A 15,875-nucleotide genomic window follows, 5' to 3' on the forward strand; every position below is an offset into this window, starting at 1 on the left:
ATCCACGTCCTACTCCATCCTCTCCAGGCCACGCCCCGAGCCTGGGTCACTTCTGACAAGTTTTCGTGACACCAAGAGAAAAAAGGTGACGGGGAGGGACCTCCAGCTGATTGACAGGCTCAGCTCTGTTCCTGTGTGCTCTGTGGAGGGGGGTGTGTCCCTTCCCTTCAATCAGCTGTCCGAGCTCTGCAGAGCAACTTCAGCTCTCCACCCCCTTTTTCTGATCTCTCAGAAAAGCTTTAAAATGCAGCACTTTGAATAGCTGTAAAAAAGAAAGGTCTGTAGATAAACAGGTACAACTCAGGAAGAAGGATTTTTTCATCTCTGTGTATAACTCAAGGCCACTCACTTCACTGGGTAAAGGTTTACATCCACTTTAACAGCCCTTGTGCCCAAACCTGTGACCCCAGACAGTATTAAGCATTTTGGTGCCTACTCAAGTAAAGGAAAAAATATTATATTGCGCAAATCTGAGTAATTAGTTTGGCTTATTACATTAAGACCCAGGGAAAGTAAATATCTTCCCTTGCAATGGGGTTGCCACGGCATGTTCGTTTAGGTCTAGGGAACAGGAAACGCGTTTTACTTTCCAGAGTCTCCTTTCCCACAGCAGGCAGCGCTCCCCTTTGCTCCAGTAGCGGACTGTTCCTCAGCATTCTAAAGTCAACGTCTTGATGACATCAGAGGTCCTACAATCTCTGGATCATAGGGTAGAAGAGGCTGCGATGACTTTTCTAGCATTGCGCAGGGAGCCTGCGAGAATGGAGGATCGGGTAAGTAAAGCTGCATACAGCACGCAGCTTGCTATGGTGACAGACACAGAAGAGCCAGTGGGGGACTCCAGAAGAGATGGTTCAAGGCTCCACTGCACAGAGCAGGTGAGTATATGTTTACGATTCATACGACCGCTTTAATGTAGGTTTAAAGGAAAGTTTAATAATCAACGTGTTATAAAATAAGCATTTGCTAGCCATCCATAAGAACATAAAATTCTTTATTTAAAACTTTACAAGATTGTATAAAATAACATGTTTCAAACCACTTTTCAATACATACAACTATGGAAAGAGTATATACATATGTACATGTCACTTCATATATATTTTTAAAAATATTGGGTCAACAACTCTACCTGAACATTTTTTTTTTATTTAAGTCTTGGATAAAGTGGAGGAGGTTTAGAACCTCGGTTAGGTTTTTAACTGCTCTCTGTGGCCGTACCAGGGAGATGTCCTCCAACTACCTCCTAAGTCCATGTACCATATGGACTGCACCAGGAAGAAGTTTGTGCCCTGTTGGAAATGCATCCCCCTATTTCCTCTACAGGTTATCACCAAAGTAGAAAGTGAGGGGAATCTCCCAATTAACCAGTCGCCAATAGCCCTATAGCAGTTTTACTGCTACAGGGTGGCCACGCTGTGCAGGATCACGAGTGTGAATGTCTTTAGCCTGGCCACATTTCTACTTAAAGGGTTGTCTGTCATAGAAAAAATACAGTATGTTTTCACATTAAAAATATATATGTAATTTGTCATTGTATACAGCTTCCTTCTCTTGCCCTCCATATTTATGAATTGTATTAACTGCCATGTTACATATGCACATCTCCCTAGGGCATTCAGTCTTCAACGCAGAATTGTTTGCTTATATATTTGTCATCTTCGACATATTTCTCAAATATATCTTTGATTAGGAATTCATCCTTCTTCTCTGGCAGCTACAAAGAAAGCACAGGTAAAAGTTTAAACATTAGATTCCTCAACTTTGTGACCCACCCATTCCTCTATATTAATGCATATTGGCCTTTAAAACTAAGTATTATCAAACTTTTTTTTATTTTAATTTTTAGTTTATAGAGTAAGGTTTTTTTTTTTTTGCGGTGTGCATTGGGGAGATTTCTTTTAACCACTTGTCCCGGAGATGCAACAGGAAGTGAGGGGGAAATCTCTACAAAGTTCCACCTTTTCCCAAATTCCACCCCCAACAACTGTCACTGGAAGAGATCCTGTCAGCTTTTTGTGGTGACAACTGTAAATTTATAGGTTTAGCTTGTCTTCAGACCAACTTTGAAGACAAACTGTAGGCAAGCCCTTTATGAATAATTCATACAAGGAGGAGGAAGGGAAGGTGAGAGGAATCAAGTCACTCAGCTGTGCATGAAAAGCCATGTTATGGCTACTGATGTCTAAGCAAAACAACTTACCTGTACAGTCAGTCATATGAGAAAAGTACTTCCAATGGGAATTGCTGATTTTTTTTTTTTAACATATTTGAATAGGCAAACATTAGATCTTTGATTAAACATTACCTACAGATAAAGGTGATATACTGTACTTGAAACAAAGGGCACATACAATTGACAGTTTGTTCATTCTCATTATCTCAATTACCAGAAAATGCAGATATGTCACTTTGAATTCATACAAATAGAATAGGGTGCTCTAGATCAGGTACTGAGGATTAAGCATTCCTTAGAAGTATGAAGGTGGAACAAGTCTCATTTAAACCTGAGATGTCTAGGGCCTACTGTATTAATGTCAAAATCAAAAGGAACTCTCTCTTAGGTCTTCAGAAATAAAATTCTATGTGCTTAGAAGTCTAGCATAAGATTTGAAAATGAATCATCCCACTAACAAGGAAAATAGCCTAGTCTGCTAGTGGCAAAGATTTCCAAGCCTGCAAATCTGTCCAGGGCTGGTTAGCCCAGTAAATTCAGCGAATATGCTGACCGTTACTAAAATATGTCTTAAAGTGGAACTTTAGGTACTAAAAAATGGGCGAACAGGCGTGATTTATAAACGCAGAAGAGACGTGCTTTGTCTCATCTGCATTAAAATTACCTGTCTGTCTGTACAGTGAGTGTAGAAATTCAGCTAGGCCGAAGCAAAAAGCAGTCACACAAACATATGCGACGTCATCCCCGCCCAGCCAATGAAAGTAGATGGCATTCGATACCCGGAAGCTCGAAGCTGGCGTCTTCGGGGAGCTCCAGGGCGCCGCATCACTGAAGCCAAGGAGAGTATAGTATTCTGCTATATATTTTCCACTTTAAAGAACCCCAGCTCTTCATTGTGGGATCTGTACCAGCAAAAAGCCTTTGTTGTCCAAAAGACATTCCTACAGTTTGCCACTAACCATATAGGCAAAGATTAGGCCTTCTTGAACAAAATTTGCTCTGACAAATCAAAGAGTTATTTGGTCATCATAGCAATTTGGTGGTTGAAAGGCTATGAATTGTGGTTGCTTTACTGCTGTGAGACATGGATAACTTCCAGTCATCCACTCTGCATCATATTAAGGGTGCCTAATAGGAATGAGATTTCGACCATCCAAAAGTTGAAGCTAAAATCAGAAATGGATCTTTTAACAAAAAAAAAAACGATCTCAAGCATGCTAGCAAATCAACCAAGCAATGGCCCAAGAAGAAGACATCAAGGATTATAAACTGGCCTAGTCAAAGCTTTAATTTGTATTCTATTGAAATGGTGTTGGTGTACAGTGGGGACGGAAAGTATTCAGACCCCCTTAAATTTTTCACTCTGTTATATTGCAGCCATTTGCTAAAATTATTTAAGTTCATTTTTTTTCCTCATTAATGTACACACAGCACCCCATATTGACAGAAAAACACAGAATTGTTGACATTTTTGCAGATTTATTAAAAAAGGAAAACTGAAATATCACATGGTCCTAAGTATTCAGACCCTTTGCTCAGTATTTAGTAGAAGCATCCTTTTGATCTAATACAGCCATGAATCTTTTTGGGAAAGATGCAACAAGTTTTTCACACCTGGATTTGGGGATCCTCTGCCATTCCTCCTTGCAGATCCTCTCCAGTTCTGTCAGGGCTCTGGCTGGGCCATTCAAGAACAGTCACGGAGTTGTTGTGAAGCCACTCCTTTGTTATTTTAGTTGTGGTCATTGTCTTGTTGGAAGGTAAACCTTCGGCCCAGTCTGAGGTCCTGAGCACTCTGGAGAAGGTTTTTGTCCAGGATATCGCTGTACTTGGCCGCATTCATCTTTTCTTCGATTGCAACCAGTGGTCCTGTCCCTGCAGCTGAAAAACACCCCCACAGCATGGTGCTGCCACCAACATGCTTCACTGTTGGGACTGTATTGGACAGGTGATGAGCAGTGCCTGGTTTTCTCCACACATACTGCTTAGAATTAAGGCCAAAAAGTTCTATCTTGGTCTCATCAGACCAGAGAATCTTATTTCTCACCATCTTGGAGTCCTTCAGGTGTTTTTTAGCAAACTCCATGCGGGCTTTCATGTGTCTTGCACTGAGGAGATGCTTCCGTTGGGCCACTCTGCCATAAAGCCCCGACTGGTGGAGGGCTGCAGTGATGGTGGACTTTCTACAACTTTCTCCCATCTCCCGACTGCATCTCTGGAGCTCAGCCACAGTGATCTTTGGGTTCTTCTTTACCTCTCTCACCAATGTTCTTCTCCCCCGACAGCTCAGTTTGGCTGGACAGCCAGCTCTAGGAAGGGTTCTGGTCGTCCCAAAGGTCTTCCATTAAAGGATTATGGAGGCCACTGTGCTCTTAAGAACCTTAAGTGCAGCAGAAATTTTTTTGTAACCTTGGCCAGATCTGTGCCATGCCACAATTCTGTCTCTGAGCTCTTCAGGCAGCTCCTTTGACCTCATGATTCTCATTTACTCTGACATGCACTGTGAGCTGTAAGGTCTTATATAGACAGGTGTGTGGCTTTCCTAATCAAGTCCAATCAGTATAATCAAACACAGCTGGACTCAAATGGAGGTGTAGAACCATCTCAAGGATGATCAGAAGAAATGGAAAGCACCTGAGTTAAATATCTGAGTGTCACAGCAAAGGGTCTGAATACTTAGGACCATGTGATATTTCAGTTTTTCTTTTTTTAATAAATCTGCAAAAATGTCAACAATTCTGTGTTTTTCTGTCAATATGGGGTGCTGTGTGTACATTAATGAGGAAAAAAATGAACTTACCGTATATACTCGAGTATAAGTCGAATTTTTCAGCACATTTCTTTGTGCTGAAAGTGCCCCCCTCGACTTATACTAGAGTCAAGCGCTTTTCTGCAGCAAAAAATGCCATTTTCCGAACTGATTTTGGGGCCCCGTATCTCAGGGCCACTTGGAGCTAGGAACCCCAAATTTGGTGTGCAAACCCAGTGGAACTGGTACCACAACATATCCAAAGCTGGAGTTCCTAGCACCAAGTGGACCCGAGATTCGGAAAATGACATTTTTTGCTGCAGAAAAGCCACTTGGTGCTGGAAACCCCAGCTTTGGATATTTTATGGTGCTAGTTCCACTGGGTTTGCACACCACATTTTGGGTTCCTAGCACCATCATTTCGGGACCCTTTGGATTCAGAGACCCCAAATTTTGGCTGCAGCTAGGGGGCATCTAGAAACCCTTAACTACCGAGTTTGAAGTTCGGGGGACCTATGGCTGCAAATGGGCACAGTAAGGCATGCAAATGGGCACAGTGAGGCATGCAAATGGGCACAGTGAGGCATGCAAATGGGCACAGTGAGGCATGCAAATGGGCATTGTTGACCCTCTTTTCCACTTACAGTAGCTGTGCATTTCTCACCCTCGTCTTATACTCGGGTCAATAAGTTTTTCCCATTTTTTTGTGGTAAATTAGGGCCTCGACTTATACTCGAGTATATACGGTAAATAACTTTAGCAAATGGCTGCAATATAACAAAGAGTGAAAAATTTAAGGGGGTCTGAATACTTTCCGTCCCTACTGTATTTGAAATGGGCAGTTCATGCACAGAAACCCACAAACATCTTCCAAACAGCTGCTGACTTTTTATATATGGACACTTACCTGTCCAGGGACCTGTCCTGTCCTCCCAGCGGCGGAGGAAGGAAGCAAAACCTGCGAGAGAGGGCACCGCGTCGCCGAAGTGGGGAAGGGTACCTGTCAAAAACAAGTATCTATCCCCCCTGAAAGTGTGAGGGGGGGGGGGCTTTTTTCACCCTAATGCATAGGGTGCATATAATGCATTAGGGTGAAAAAACACAAGGGTTTACAACCCCTTTAACCACTTCCGGACCGCCGAACGTTGATATACGTCCTTACTTTGAAGAAGGATATCGTTGTTATGGCAGCAGCTAGCTGCCATAACCCCGGTATCCTCTTGTTCAGCCGGCGGTCCGCTACGAGATAAAAGTGGTCTCTGCGGCAGATTCGCCACAAGATCACTTATCGGCGGCGGGAGAGTGCCCCCCCCCCGGTGTCCTCCGCTTACCGGAGCCGTCGACAGCGGCGGAGGCGATCGGGTCCTCTCTGTGGCTGGGCATGGAGACGAGTGAAGGGAAGATGGCCCCCACCCGTCTCCATGACATTGCAGGGCAAAAGCCCATAGCTCTTAAAGGGACATTTTTGTAAAATGACAAATTTTTATTTTATTTTTTTTGCATTATAGTCTAAATACGAGATCTGAGGTCTTTTTGACCCCAGATGTCATATTTAACCACTTGCCTAACGCAGATATACTGCGGCAGAATGGCACGGGCAGGCAAAATCACGTACCTGGTACGTGATCTGCCTCCCGGTGCCCGAGGCGGTCGGCATCGTTAGGGGAGCGATCAATGCTGAGGGGGAGGACACTCATTCGTGGCCACCCCCTCGCGATTGCTCCCAACTAATGAAAATCTTCCTCTGCTGCTGTAATGTAAACAGCGGCAGAGGAAGTGATGTCATCTCTCCTCGGGAAGCCTTTTCGTTACGGCGCCGAGGAGAGAAGACATCCAAGTAAGTCTGCACAACACTACACTGAGAGTAGAACATGCAGGCACACTTTTCACCCCCCGATCACCCCCCTGCACCCCCTGTCACAGTGACACCAATAGTAGTTTTTTTTTTTTTTACTGATTACTGCATTGGTGTCATTTTGTGACATCAGGGACCCCCATATACTACCTAATAAAAGGTTTTAACCCCCTGATTGCCCCCTAACCCTTTCACCAGTGATCTCTGTATAACTGTTATGGGTGACGCTGGTTAGTTAGTTTATTTTTTATAGTGTAAGGGCACCCGCCGTTTATTACCTAATTAAGGTTTAACCCCCTGATCGCGGGTGTTACAAATTAGGTTCTAGGGTCAGATAGGGTCTGCGTCGCCCCAGGCAGCGTCAGGTTAGTTCCAGTACCGCTAACACCCACGCATGCAGCATACACCTCCATTAGTGGCATAGTATCTGAACGGATCAATATCTGATCTTATCAGATCTATACTAGCGTCCCCAGCAGGTTAGGGTTCCCAAAAACGCCGTGTTAGCGGGATCAGCCCAGATACCTGCTAGCACCTACGTTTTGCCCCTCCGCCGGGCCCAGCCCACCCAAGAGCAGCATCGATCGATCACTGTCACTTACAAAACACTAAACACATAACTGCAGCGTTCGCAGAGACAGGCCTGATCCCTGCGATCGCTAACAGTTTTTTTGGTAGCGTTTGAATCAGTCGCTAACAGTCAGGAGCTTTTTTTACCTGTGAGTCTCACTAGTGTACCCCTAAATTTAGAGCCCAAAATGGCAAATCGAAGGTACAGTAGTGAAGAGGCCTACACGTTTCTGAGCATGACAGATAGTGAAGGGGAAGTCTCTCATCTGTCAGATTCAGGCTCAGAATACGATCCTGTAGACGACAGCGGCTCCATGACAGATAGCTCTGACGACGGAGTTGTGGTCCCTGCCAAGGTCAGGCGTGCCCAACCCCAATCTTCTTCTGCTGTTGTTGAGGTGCAGGAACTGCAGGGCTGTCATATGGAGCAGAGCAGTACTAGCGCCGCTTTTCCTTCTGGTGAACTGGCAAGCACCAGCGACCTAGTACACCTCGGACGTAGTCAAACCAGCACTGCAGTAACACTTGGTGACGTGGCGAGTCCCATATGTGCAGTTCAAGCTGGTGAGGTGGCAAGCACAAGTAGTGTCCCGCTGCCACCAAGAAAAAGACAAACACAGGCCCGTCGTGCCCATAATGCCCTTCCTGCTGCATTCGCCAATCCTAATTGGGAACCCACCACTTCTGCAGCGCCCGTACTTCCCCCATTCACATCCCCAACCAAATGCAGTCGGCTGCATGAGAGGCATTTTCTTTATGTCCTCCCGAGTACCCCTACCCAACGAACCCCCCAAAAAAGATGTCATGTCTGCAGCAAGCGCGGATATAGGTGTGACACCCGCTATTATTGTCCCTCCTGTCCTGACAATCCTGGTCTTTGCATTGGTGAATGTTTTGAACGCTACCATACACTAGTTGAGTATTAGCATAGAGTACAGCATTGCACAGACTAGGCACACTTTCACAGGGTCTCCCAAGATGCCATCGCATTTTGAGAGACCCGAACCTGGAACCGGTTACAGTTATAAAAGTTATTTACCAAAAAAAGTGTAAAAAAAAAAAAAAATAAAATAAATAAAAAAGTAAAAAAACAAAAAAATATATAAAATAAAAAAAACAAAAATAGTTGTCGTTTTATTGTTTTCTCTCTCTCTATTCTGCTCTTTTTTACTGTATTCTATTCTGCAATGTTTTATCCTTTTTGCTTTTCAGGTATGCAATTTTTTATACTTTACTCTTAACTGTGTTTTATTGTTAACCATTTTTTCTTTTCAGGTACGCCGTTCAGCTGCAGAGTGGATTTATTTATCTTGACAGCAACAGCTTTTGCTCCCACGATACATAAAGCCGTGACTCCAGCGCTGTCTGAGGTGATATATACCGAAGCATGGGGGCAGCAGGGGCGGAGGAGCGATTTGCTCTTAACTTTTGGGGCGGATGCCCCCATGCTTCGGCATATAAAAATGGTGCATGTATGCCCATCATTAAAAGTGGGTGGATGAAGGGAGGTATTCTAATGGTGGGCACACCCACCGATCAATCTCTTTTTTTCGTTCAGCCCACAGGCTGCATAAAAGAAAAAAAAAAAAATTACAATATATGCCCAACAAGGACCAGCAACGTACTGAGTGGTTAAACCAGAATGATGCCTGCAGGTTTAGGTATCATTCTTTTCAGCCAGCTGTCGGCTTTCATGTAAAAGCAATCCTAGCGGCTAATTAGCCTCTAGACTGCTTTTACAAGCAGTGGGAGGGAATGTCTCCCCCCCCCCCCCCACCGTCTTCCATGTTTTTCTCTGGCTCTCCTGTCCCAACAGGGAACCTGAGAATGCAGCCGGTGAGCTGACCATAGAGCTGATCAGAGACCAGAATGGCTCCAATCATCTCTATGGCCTAAGAAACCGGAAGCTATGAGCATTTCATGACTTAGATTTCACCGGATGTAAACAGCGCCATTGGGAAATTGGGAAAGCATCTATCACACTGATCTTGATGTGGTCAGATGCTTTGAGGGCAGAGGAGAGATCTAGGGTCTAATAGACCCCATTTTTTTCAAAAAAAAGAGTACCTGTCGCCACCTATTGCTATCATAGGGGATATTTACATTCCCTGACATAACAATGAAAATGATTAAAAAAAAAAAAAAAAAAATAATGAAAGGAAGAGTTTAAAAAAAAAAAAAAAAAAAAAAAAAAAAAAAAGCACCCCTGCCCCCCCCCCTGCTCTCGCGCAAAGGAGAACACAAGCGTCAAATGTAAACAGCAATTGCACCATGCATGTGAGGTATCACCGCAAAGGTCAGATCGAGGGCAGTCATTTTAGCAGTAGACCTCCTCTGTAAATCTAAAGTGGTAACCTGTAAAGCCTTTTAAAAATGTATGTAGTTTGTCGCCACTGCACGTTTGTGCGCAATTTTAAAGCATGTCGTGTTTGGTATCCATGTACTCGGCCTAAGATCATCTTTTTTATTTCATCAAACATTTGAGCAATATAGTGTGTTTTAGTGCATTAAAATTTTAAAAAGTGTGTTTTTTCCCCAAAAAATGTGTTTGAAAAATCGCTGCGCAAATACTGTGTGAAAAAAAAAATTAAACACCCACCATTTTAATCTGTAGGGCCTTTGCTTTAAAAAAAAAAAAAAAAAACAATGTTTGGGGGTTCAAAGTAATTTTCTTTAAAAAAAAAAATTTTTTTCATGTAAACAAATAGTGTCAGAAAGGGCTTTGTCTTCAAGTGGTTAGAAGAGTGGGTGATGTGTGACATAAGCTTCTAAATGTTGTGCATAAAATGCCAGGACAGTTAAAACCACCCCAAATGACCCCATTTTGGAAATTAGACACCCCAAGCTATTTGCTGAGAGGCATGTCGAGTCTATGGAATATTTTATATTGTGACACAAGTTGCGGGAAAAAGACATTTTTCCCGCACTAAATGATATATTACTCAAACATGCCATGGGAATATTACAAATTACAGCCCAAAATACATTCTGTTGCTTCTCCCGAGTACGGGGATACCACATGTGTGAGACTTTTTGGGAGCCTAGCCGCGTACGGGACCCCAAAAACCAAGCACCGCCTTCAGGCTTTCTAAGGGCGTAAATTTTTTATTTCACTCCTCACTGCCTATCACAGTTTCGGTGGCTATGGAATGCCCAGATGGCACAAAACCCCCCACAAATGACCCCATTTTGGAAAGTAGACACCCCAAGCTATTTGCTGAGAGGTATAGTGAGTATTTTGCAGACCTCGGTTTTTGTCACAAAGCTTTGAAAATTGAAAAAAGAAAAAAAAAATACATTTTTCTTTTCTTTCTTCATTTTCAAAAACAAATGAGAGCTTCAAAATACTCACCATGCCTCTCAGCAAATAGCTTGGGGTGTCTACTTTCCAAAATGGGGTCATTTGGGGGGGGGGGGTTTGAACTGTCCTGGCATTTTATGGCCTTCAAAACTGTGATAGGTAGTGAGGAATCAAAAATTTATGCCCTTAGAAATCCTGAAGGCGGTGCTTGGTTTTCGGGGCCCCGTACGCGGCTAGGCTCCCAAAAAGTCCCACACATGTGGTATCCCCGTACTCAGGAGAATCAGCAGAATGTATTTTGGGGTGCAATTCCACATATGCCCATGGCCTGTATGAGCAATATATCATTTAGTGACAACTTTTTGTAATTTTTTTTTTTTTGTCATTATTCAATCACTTCGGACAAAAAAAAATGAATATTCAATGGGTTCAACATGCCTCTCAGCAATTTCCTTGGGGTGTCTACTTTCCAAAATGGGGTCATTTGTGGGGGTTTTGTACTGCCCTACCATTTTAGCACCTCAAGAAATGAGATTGCCGTCAAACTAAAAGCTGTGTAAATTCCAGAAAATGTACCCTAGTTTGTAGACGCTATAACTTTTGCGCAAACCAATAAATATACGCTTATTGACATTTTTTTTTACCAAAGACAGGTGGCTGAATACATTTTGGCCTAAATGTATGACTAAAATTGAGTTTATTGGATTTTTTTTATAACAAAAAGTAGAAAAATTTGTCTTTTTCCGTTTATAGCGCAAAAAATAAAAACCGCTGAGGTGATCAAATACCATCAAAAGAAAGCTCTACTTGTGGGAACAAAAGGACGCAAATTTCGTTTTGGGTACAGCATAGCATGACCGCGCAATTAGCAGTTAAAGCGACGCAGTGCCAAATTGTAAAAAGTGCTCTGGTCAGGAAGGGGGTAAATCCTTCCGGGGCTGAAGTGGTTAAGAGGACCTGTCATTCTTTTCTTCTATTACAAGGGATGTTTACATTTCTTGTAATAGGAATAAAAGTGACAATTTAAAAAAAAAAAAAAAAGTGTAAAAATAAAAAGGTAAAATAAATAAAAAAAAAACAATTTAAAACGCGCCGAGCTCGCGTGGCAGAAGAGAATGCATACGTAACACTCGCATATGAAAATGGTGTTCAAACCACATATGTGAGGTATCGCCGCGATCGGTAGAACGAGAGCAATAATTCTAGCCCTAGACTTCTCCTCTGTAACTCAAAACATGCAACCTGTAGAATTTTTTAAACGTCACCTATGGAGATTTTTAAGGGTAAAAGTTTATTGCCTATCCACGAGCGGGCGCAATTTTGAAGCGTGACATGTTGGGTATCAATTTACTCAGCGTAACATTATCTTTCACATTATAAAAAGTAACTTTACTGTTGTCTTATTCTTTAATTCAAAAAAAGTGTATTTTTTTCCAAAAAGTGTATTTTTTTCAAAAAAAGTGCGCTTGTAAGACCGCTGTGCAAATACGGTGTGGCAGAAAGTATTGCAACAACCGCCATTTTATTCTCTAGGGTGTTAGAAAAAAAAATGTATAATGTTTGGGGATTCTAAGTAATTTTCTAGCAATAAAAATGGTTTTTAACTTGTAAATACATCTAAAAAATAGGACTGGTCCTTAAGTGGTTAAAATACCTTACGGCCAAAATTCAAATAGGCAGAGACCTGGAGATCCACCTGTTACAGAAGAATTGAACAGAAGACCAGGTGGTGGCTTTGCAGACCTGCAAAACAGATGGTTGATTCCCAGAAGCCCATAAAACATCAACAGAACTGGTGAGTGGGCCCACAGGGAAAAGGGGAAAGGGGGAGAAACCTTTCTTTGTAAGAATAATCCCAGGAAATGAGCTGCCTGAGTCACCTAGCTATGGTGGAAGAGGAAGCAGGATGAATGTTCTTGGGACCTTCAGGGAGTACAAAAAATGGAACCCGTTTTTGGAAGGAAGATGTTGCTGGTAAACCCCAATTGCTCTGACCACATACAGACAAAGACGTGAAACATCCCTGGTGTGTTTCAAAGGGAGCATAAATTCCTCATTGAGGTGAAAGGAAGATACCACCTTGGGAAGAAAGGAGGGTTTGGGTCCCAGGACCACTTTCTCTCTAGATAAAAGATAAGAAAAGGTCCTTTACAAAAAAGAGGTGCCAGCTTGGAGACATGCCTGCACCTCATGGGGCACAGCACAGGAAACATTTGAACAATTAGACAAATGTGAGCTAGGGCAGTGTCTAGAAATCAGACAAGGCAGAGGCAGCTTAGCTAAGGGTAGGAGGCAAGGTCACAGATACTCAAAAAACCTGGCCGCTTGAGTAGCAAAAGTGTGTCAAGCAGACGAAAGTGACCAGGGCAGGCAGTAAGGGCAAACCGAAGATAGTTACATGTGTCTCTTGCAAATGAGGGTAGCTGCAGTAGAGTTTTAAATTGCAGGAAAAAGCACAGAGTGTGCAACAGTCGACCTAGCAGGGGGCATCAATGCTCAGTTCCTCAGGGTCATCCGCTTCTGTGTTAGCACCGATAGAAAGCAGGAAACTTAAAGACGCAGTTTGGTCTCAGTAACAGGGTGGCGTTCCTGCCCTACTCAAAAAGTGAGTCTTCAGAGATCGGATCATAGCTATGCGACAGCTCTGGACCTGGAAAATGCTCCCCATCTAACTTACCAGTATGTAGTTTAACCAGTGCTTGAAGGTCACATTTCAGATCATTCTTGCACGTCCAAGTCCAGGTACAGCACTCCAAAGTCAGTCTGACAAAAAGCCGATTCAGATAGGTGCATATGGATACCAGCTCAGCTGCAATGTAAGTAGCAAGTTTGGACAGAGTAGGTAAGGGTTAGACCCACTATCGCGTTTTTGTTTCCGTCAGTGTGTTCATGTTGGTTAAAAAATGGCCTCTTTTTGTCCTGGTGACCATTCCTACCATGAAAAAAACTGCGATCCAAAACTTAAATTTGTCACCAAGAAGTAAAGGGAAATATCCATAAGAGGATGCAGACAAAAAAAAAGTAAAAAAAAAAAAAAGAAACCAACAGAGGTTTCCAACCATTCCCAAATGGTTATGCATGTACTCCAAGTTTAGCTAGTTTGGTAAAGATCATTAAAAAAAGGAGCCTACTCCTGTCTCTGGCTTTATGCAATTATTAAATATTATAGTTATTATAGTCTTTTGTGATCAAAGGCATTCAGTATTGGTGAAGCTGTGCTGTAAAAATGTAAATGCAGTAATCATAGGAGGCACTCAGACACTGTACACGTTGTGATAAAAGAACATATGTCCCCAACGTTTGTAAACTATACAAGTGCCAAATTCTACTTACATCGAATGTATCCTGGGTAGTAGATGCCAGGTTCACCTTGGCTTCCAGCTTTGGTAGAACCTCCTGGTACAAATGATCTACAATTTCTAAGCAAGTAAAAAAACAAAAAAAGCGTTTTAGGTTGGATTTAAATAGCTGTAAAAACAGACTGTACAATATTACACACTTAGATAAAGTCTATTAGCAATTGCTAGACATGTGTGCTGACACAAATGTAAGGCTACTTCCATACTGCAGACGCCCGAGTGTTAGCAGTAAAGCGCTGCTCATTTTAGCGGCGGTTTACTGTTGTTATAGCGGCGCTTTGGCATCACTATTCGGGCAGTAGAGGGGCGCTTTTAACCCCCAAGAAAGGGTTAAAAGCACCCGTGATGTGGCACTTCCAAAGCGCCTGAGACAGGGGCGGTTTACACCACTCGCAAACCGCCCCAAAAGATGCTGCTTACAGCATTTTTTCTAACATCCTGCAAGAGCACCGCCCCAGTGTGAAAGCACTCAGGCTTTCACACTGGGGCTGCAGGTGAGGCAGTTTTCAGGCGCCATTTGTAGCGTTAAAACGCCTGAAAACTGCCTTAGTGTAAAAGGGGTCCAAGATAAGCCCTTGGTAGTCAAAGGGTTCAAAGAGGATGCAAAGCCATTTTGGATTTATCAGATATGCACATGAATGACATTGGCTTAGTCACCTGAGTTTCAGAGCCTTTTCCCAATTATAACTTCCTTGAGTACCAGAGCATTTTCTTCCATTATAACCCTCTCGAGGCTCAGAGGCTTTTCCTACCTATAACCCTCTTGAGTCCCAAAACATTTACCTCCCTATAACCTCTGAGCCTTTTCTTTCCTTATAACCCCCTTGAATGCCAGAGCCTTTTCCTACCTATAAACCTCTCGAGTCCCAAAGCATTTTCCTCTCTAGAACGTCTGAATTCCAGAACCTTTTTTCCTGATAACCCCACTGAGTCCCAGAGTTCCCTCAAATCCCACAACATTTTCATTGTAAGAACTCTTAAAGCTCAACACTGGAACAGAGTGGAGGTAAGACACAATGGGGTAGATTTACTAAAACAGAGTGCAAAATCTGGTGCAGCTGTGCATGGTAGCCAATCAGCTTCTGACTTCAACTTGTTCAGTTAAGCTTTGGCAAAACAAAAATCTGGAAGCCGATTGGTTTCTATAGTAAATCAACCCCACTCTGTGTTGGAGAGGTGAGCATACATCCTCTTTTAGTGCAAGGAACTGTAATTTTTTTTTTTTTTTTACAACAGGTAAAGAGCAAGTGATGTCAATCGAATACAGAAAGCCACTAGAGGAACCTACAAATCTGTATATGCAATGCAAGAATGGAAACAGTACAAAAACCGGGTTAAGGTTGAGGCAAAAATGCTTTAAGGCAGGGGTCGGCAACCTATGGCCTGCCGTCGCTACATGTCCGGCCCTTCAGTGCACGTAATGAATTCACGTGCACCCGGCCCCTGGACTTCTTAACTCCAGTCGGCTTTTTAAAGACTCGTACACAAGATCAGATTGTTGGCCAACAAAACCGTTGACTTTTGTCTGAAGGGCGTTGGCCCAAACTTGTCTTGCATACACACGGCACACAATTGTTGGCCAACAATCACGAACGTAGCGACATACTACATGGTTTTTTAGCTCTTTAGCACCACCCTCTGGGCTCCTTCTGCTAATTTTGTGTTAGTAGAAGTTTGGTGAGTGTTGATTCGCGCTTTTCGTGTGGGAATCAGAGGAGATAACTTGTTATTTATTGACCTTGGAGTTATTGCTTTGACATAAATTTTTTGGTTGAATAATGATTTAATTTGGTATATTTCTATATTTTTGAATGCACTTTTTGGTTAAAGCGGAGGTCCGTCGAATTTTTTTTTTTTTTAAAGTC

At 42.7% G+C, this 15,875-nt stretch overlaps 1 protein-coding gene across 2 annotated transcripts in view; it reads right to left on the reverse strand.

The window, feature by feature from the left end:
• Positions 1 to 1,496: 1,496 nt before the first annotated feature.
• TTF1 (transcription termination factor 1) overlaps positions 1,497 to 15,875 on the reverse strand; it is a 104,686-nt gene continuing 90,307 nt past the window's right edge. For both annotated transcript variants that reach the window (XM_073600528.1, XM_073600529.1), the window contains exons 12-13: positions 13,985 to 14,070; positions 1,497 to 1,717 (exon numbers count right to left, since the gene is read on the reverse strand). In XM_073600528.1, the coding sequence (XP_073456629.1) occupies positions 1,619 to 1,717; positions 13,985 to 14,070 (185 nt within the window). In that variant the 3' untranslated portion in view covers positions 1,497 to 1,618. The remainder of the gene's footprint in view (positions 1,718 to 13,984; positions 14,071 to 15,875) is intronic.

This window comes from Aquarana catesbeiana, linkage group LG09, assembly GCF_042186555.1.
Source record: "Aquarana catesbeiana isolate 2022-GZ linkage group LG09, ASM4218655v1, whole genome shotgun sequence".
Lineage (NCBI taxonomy): Eukaryota > Metazoa > Chordata > Amphibia > Anura > Ranidae > Aquarana > Aquarana catesbeiana.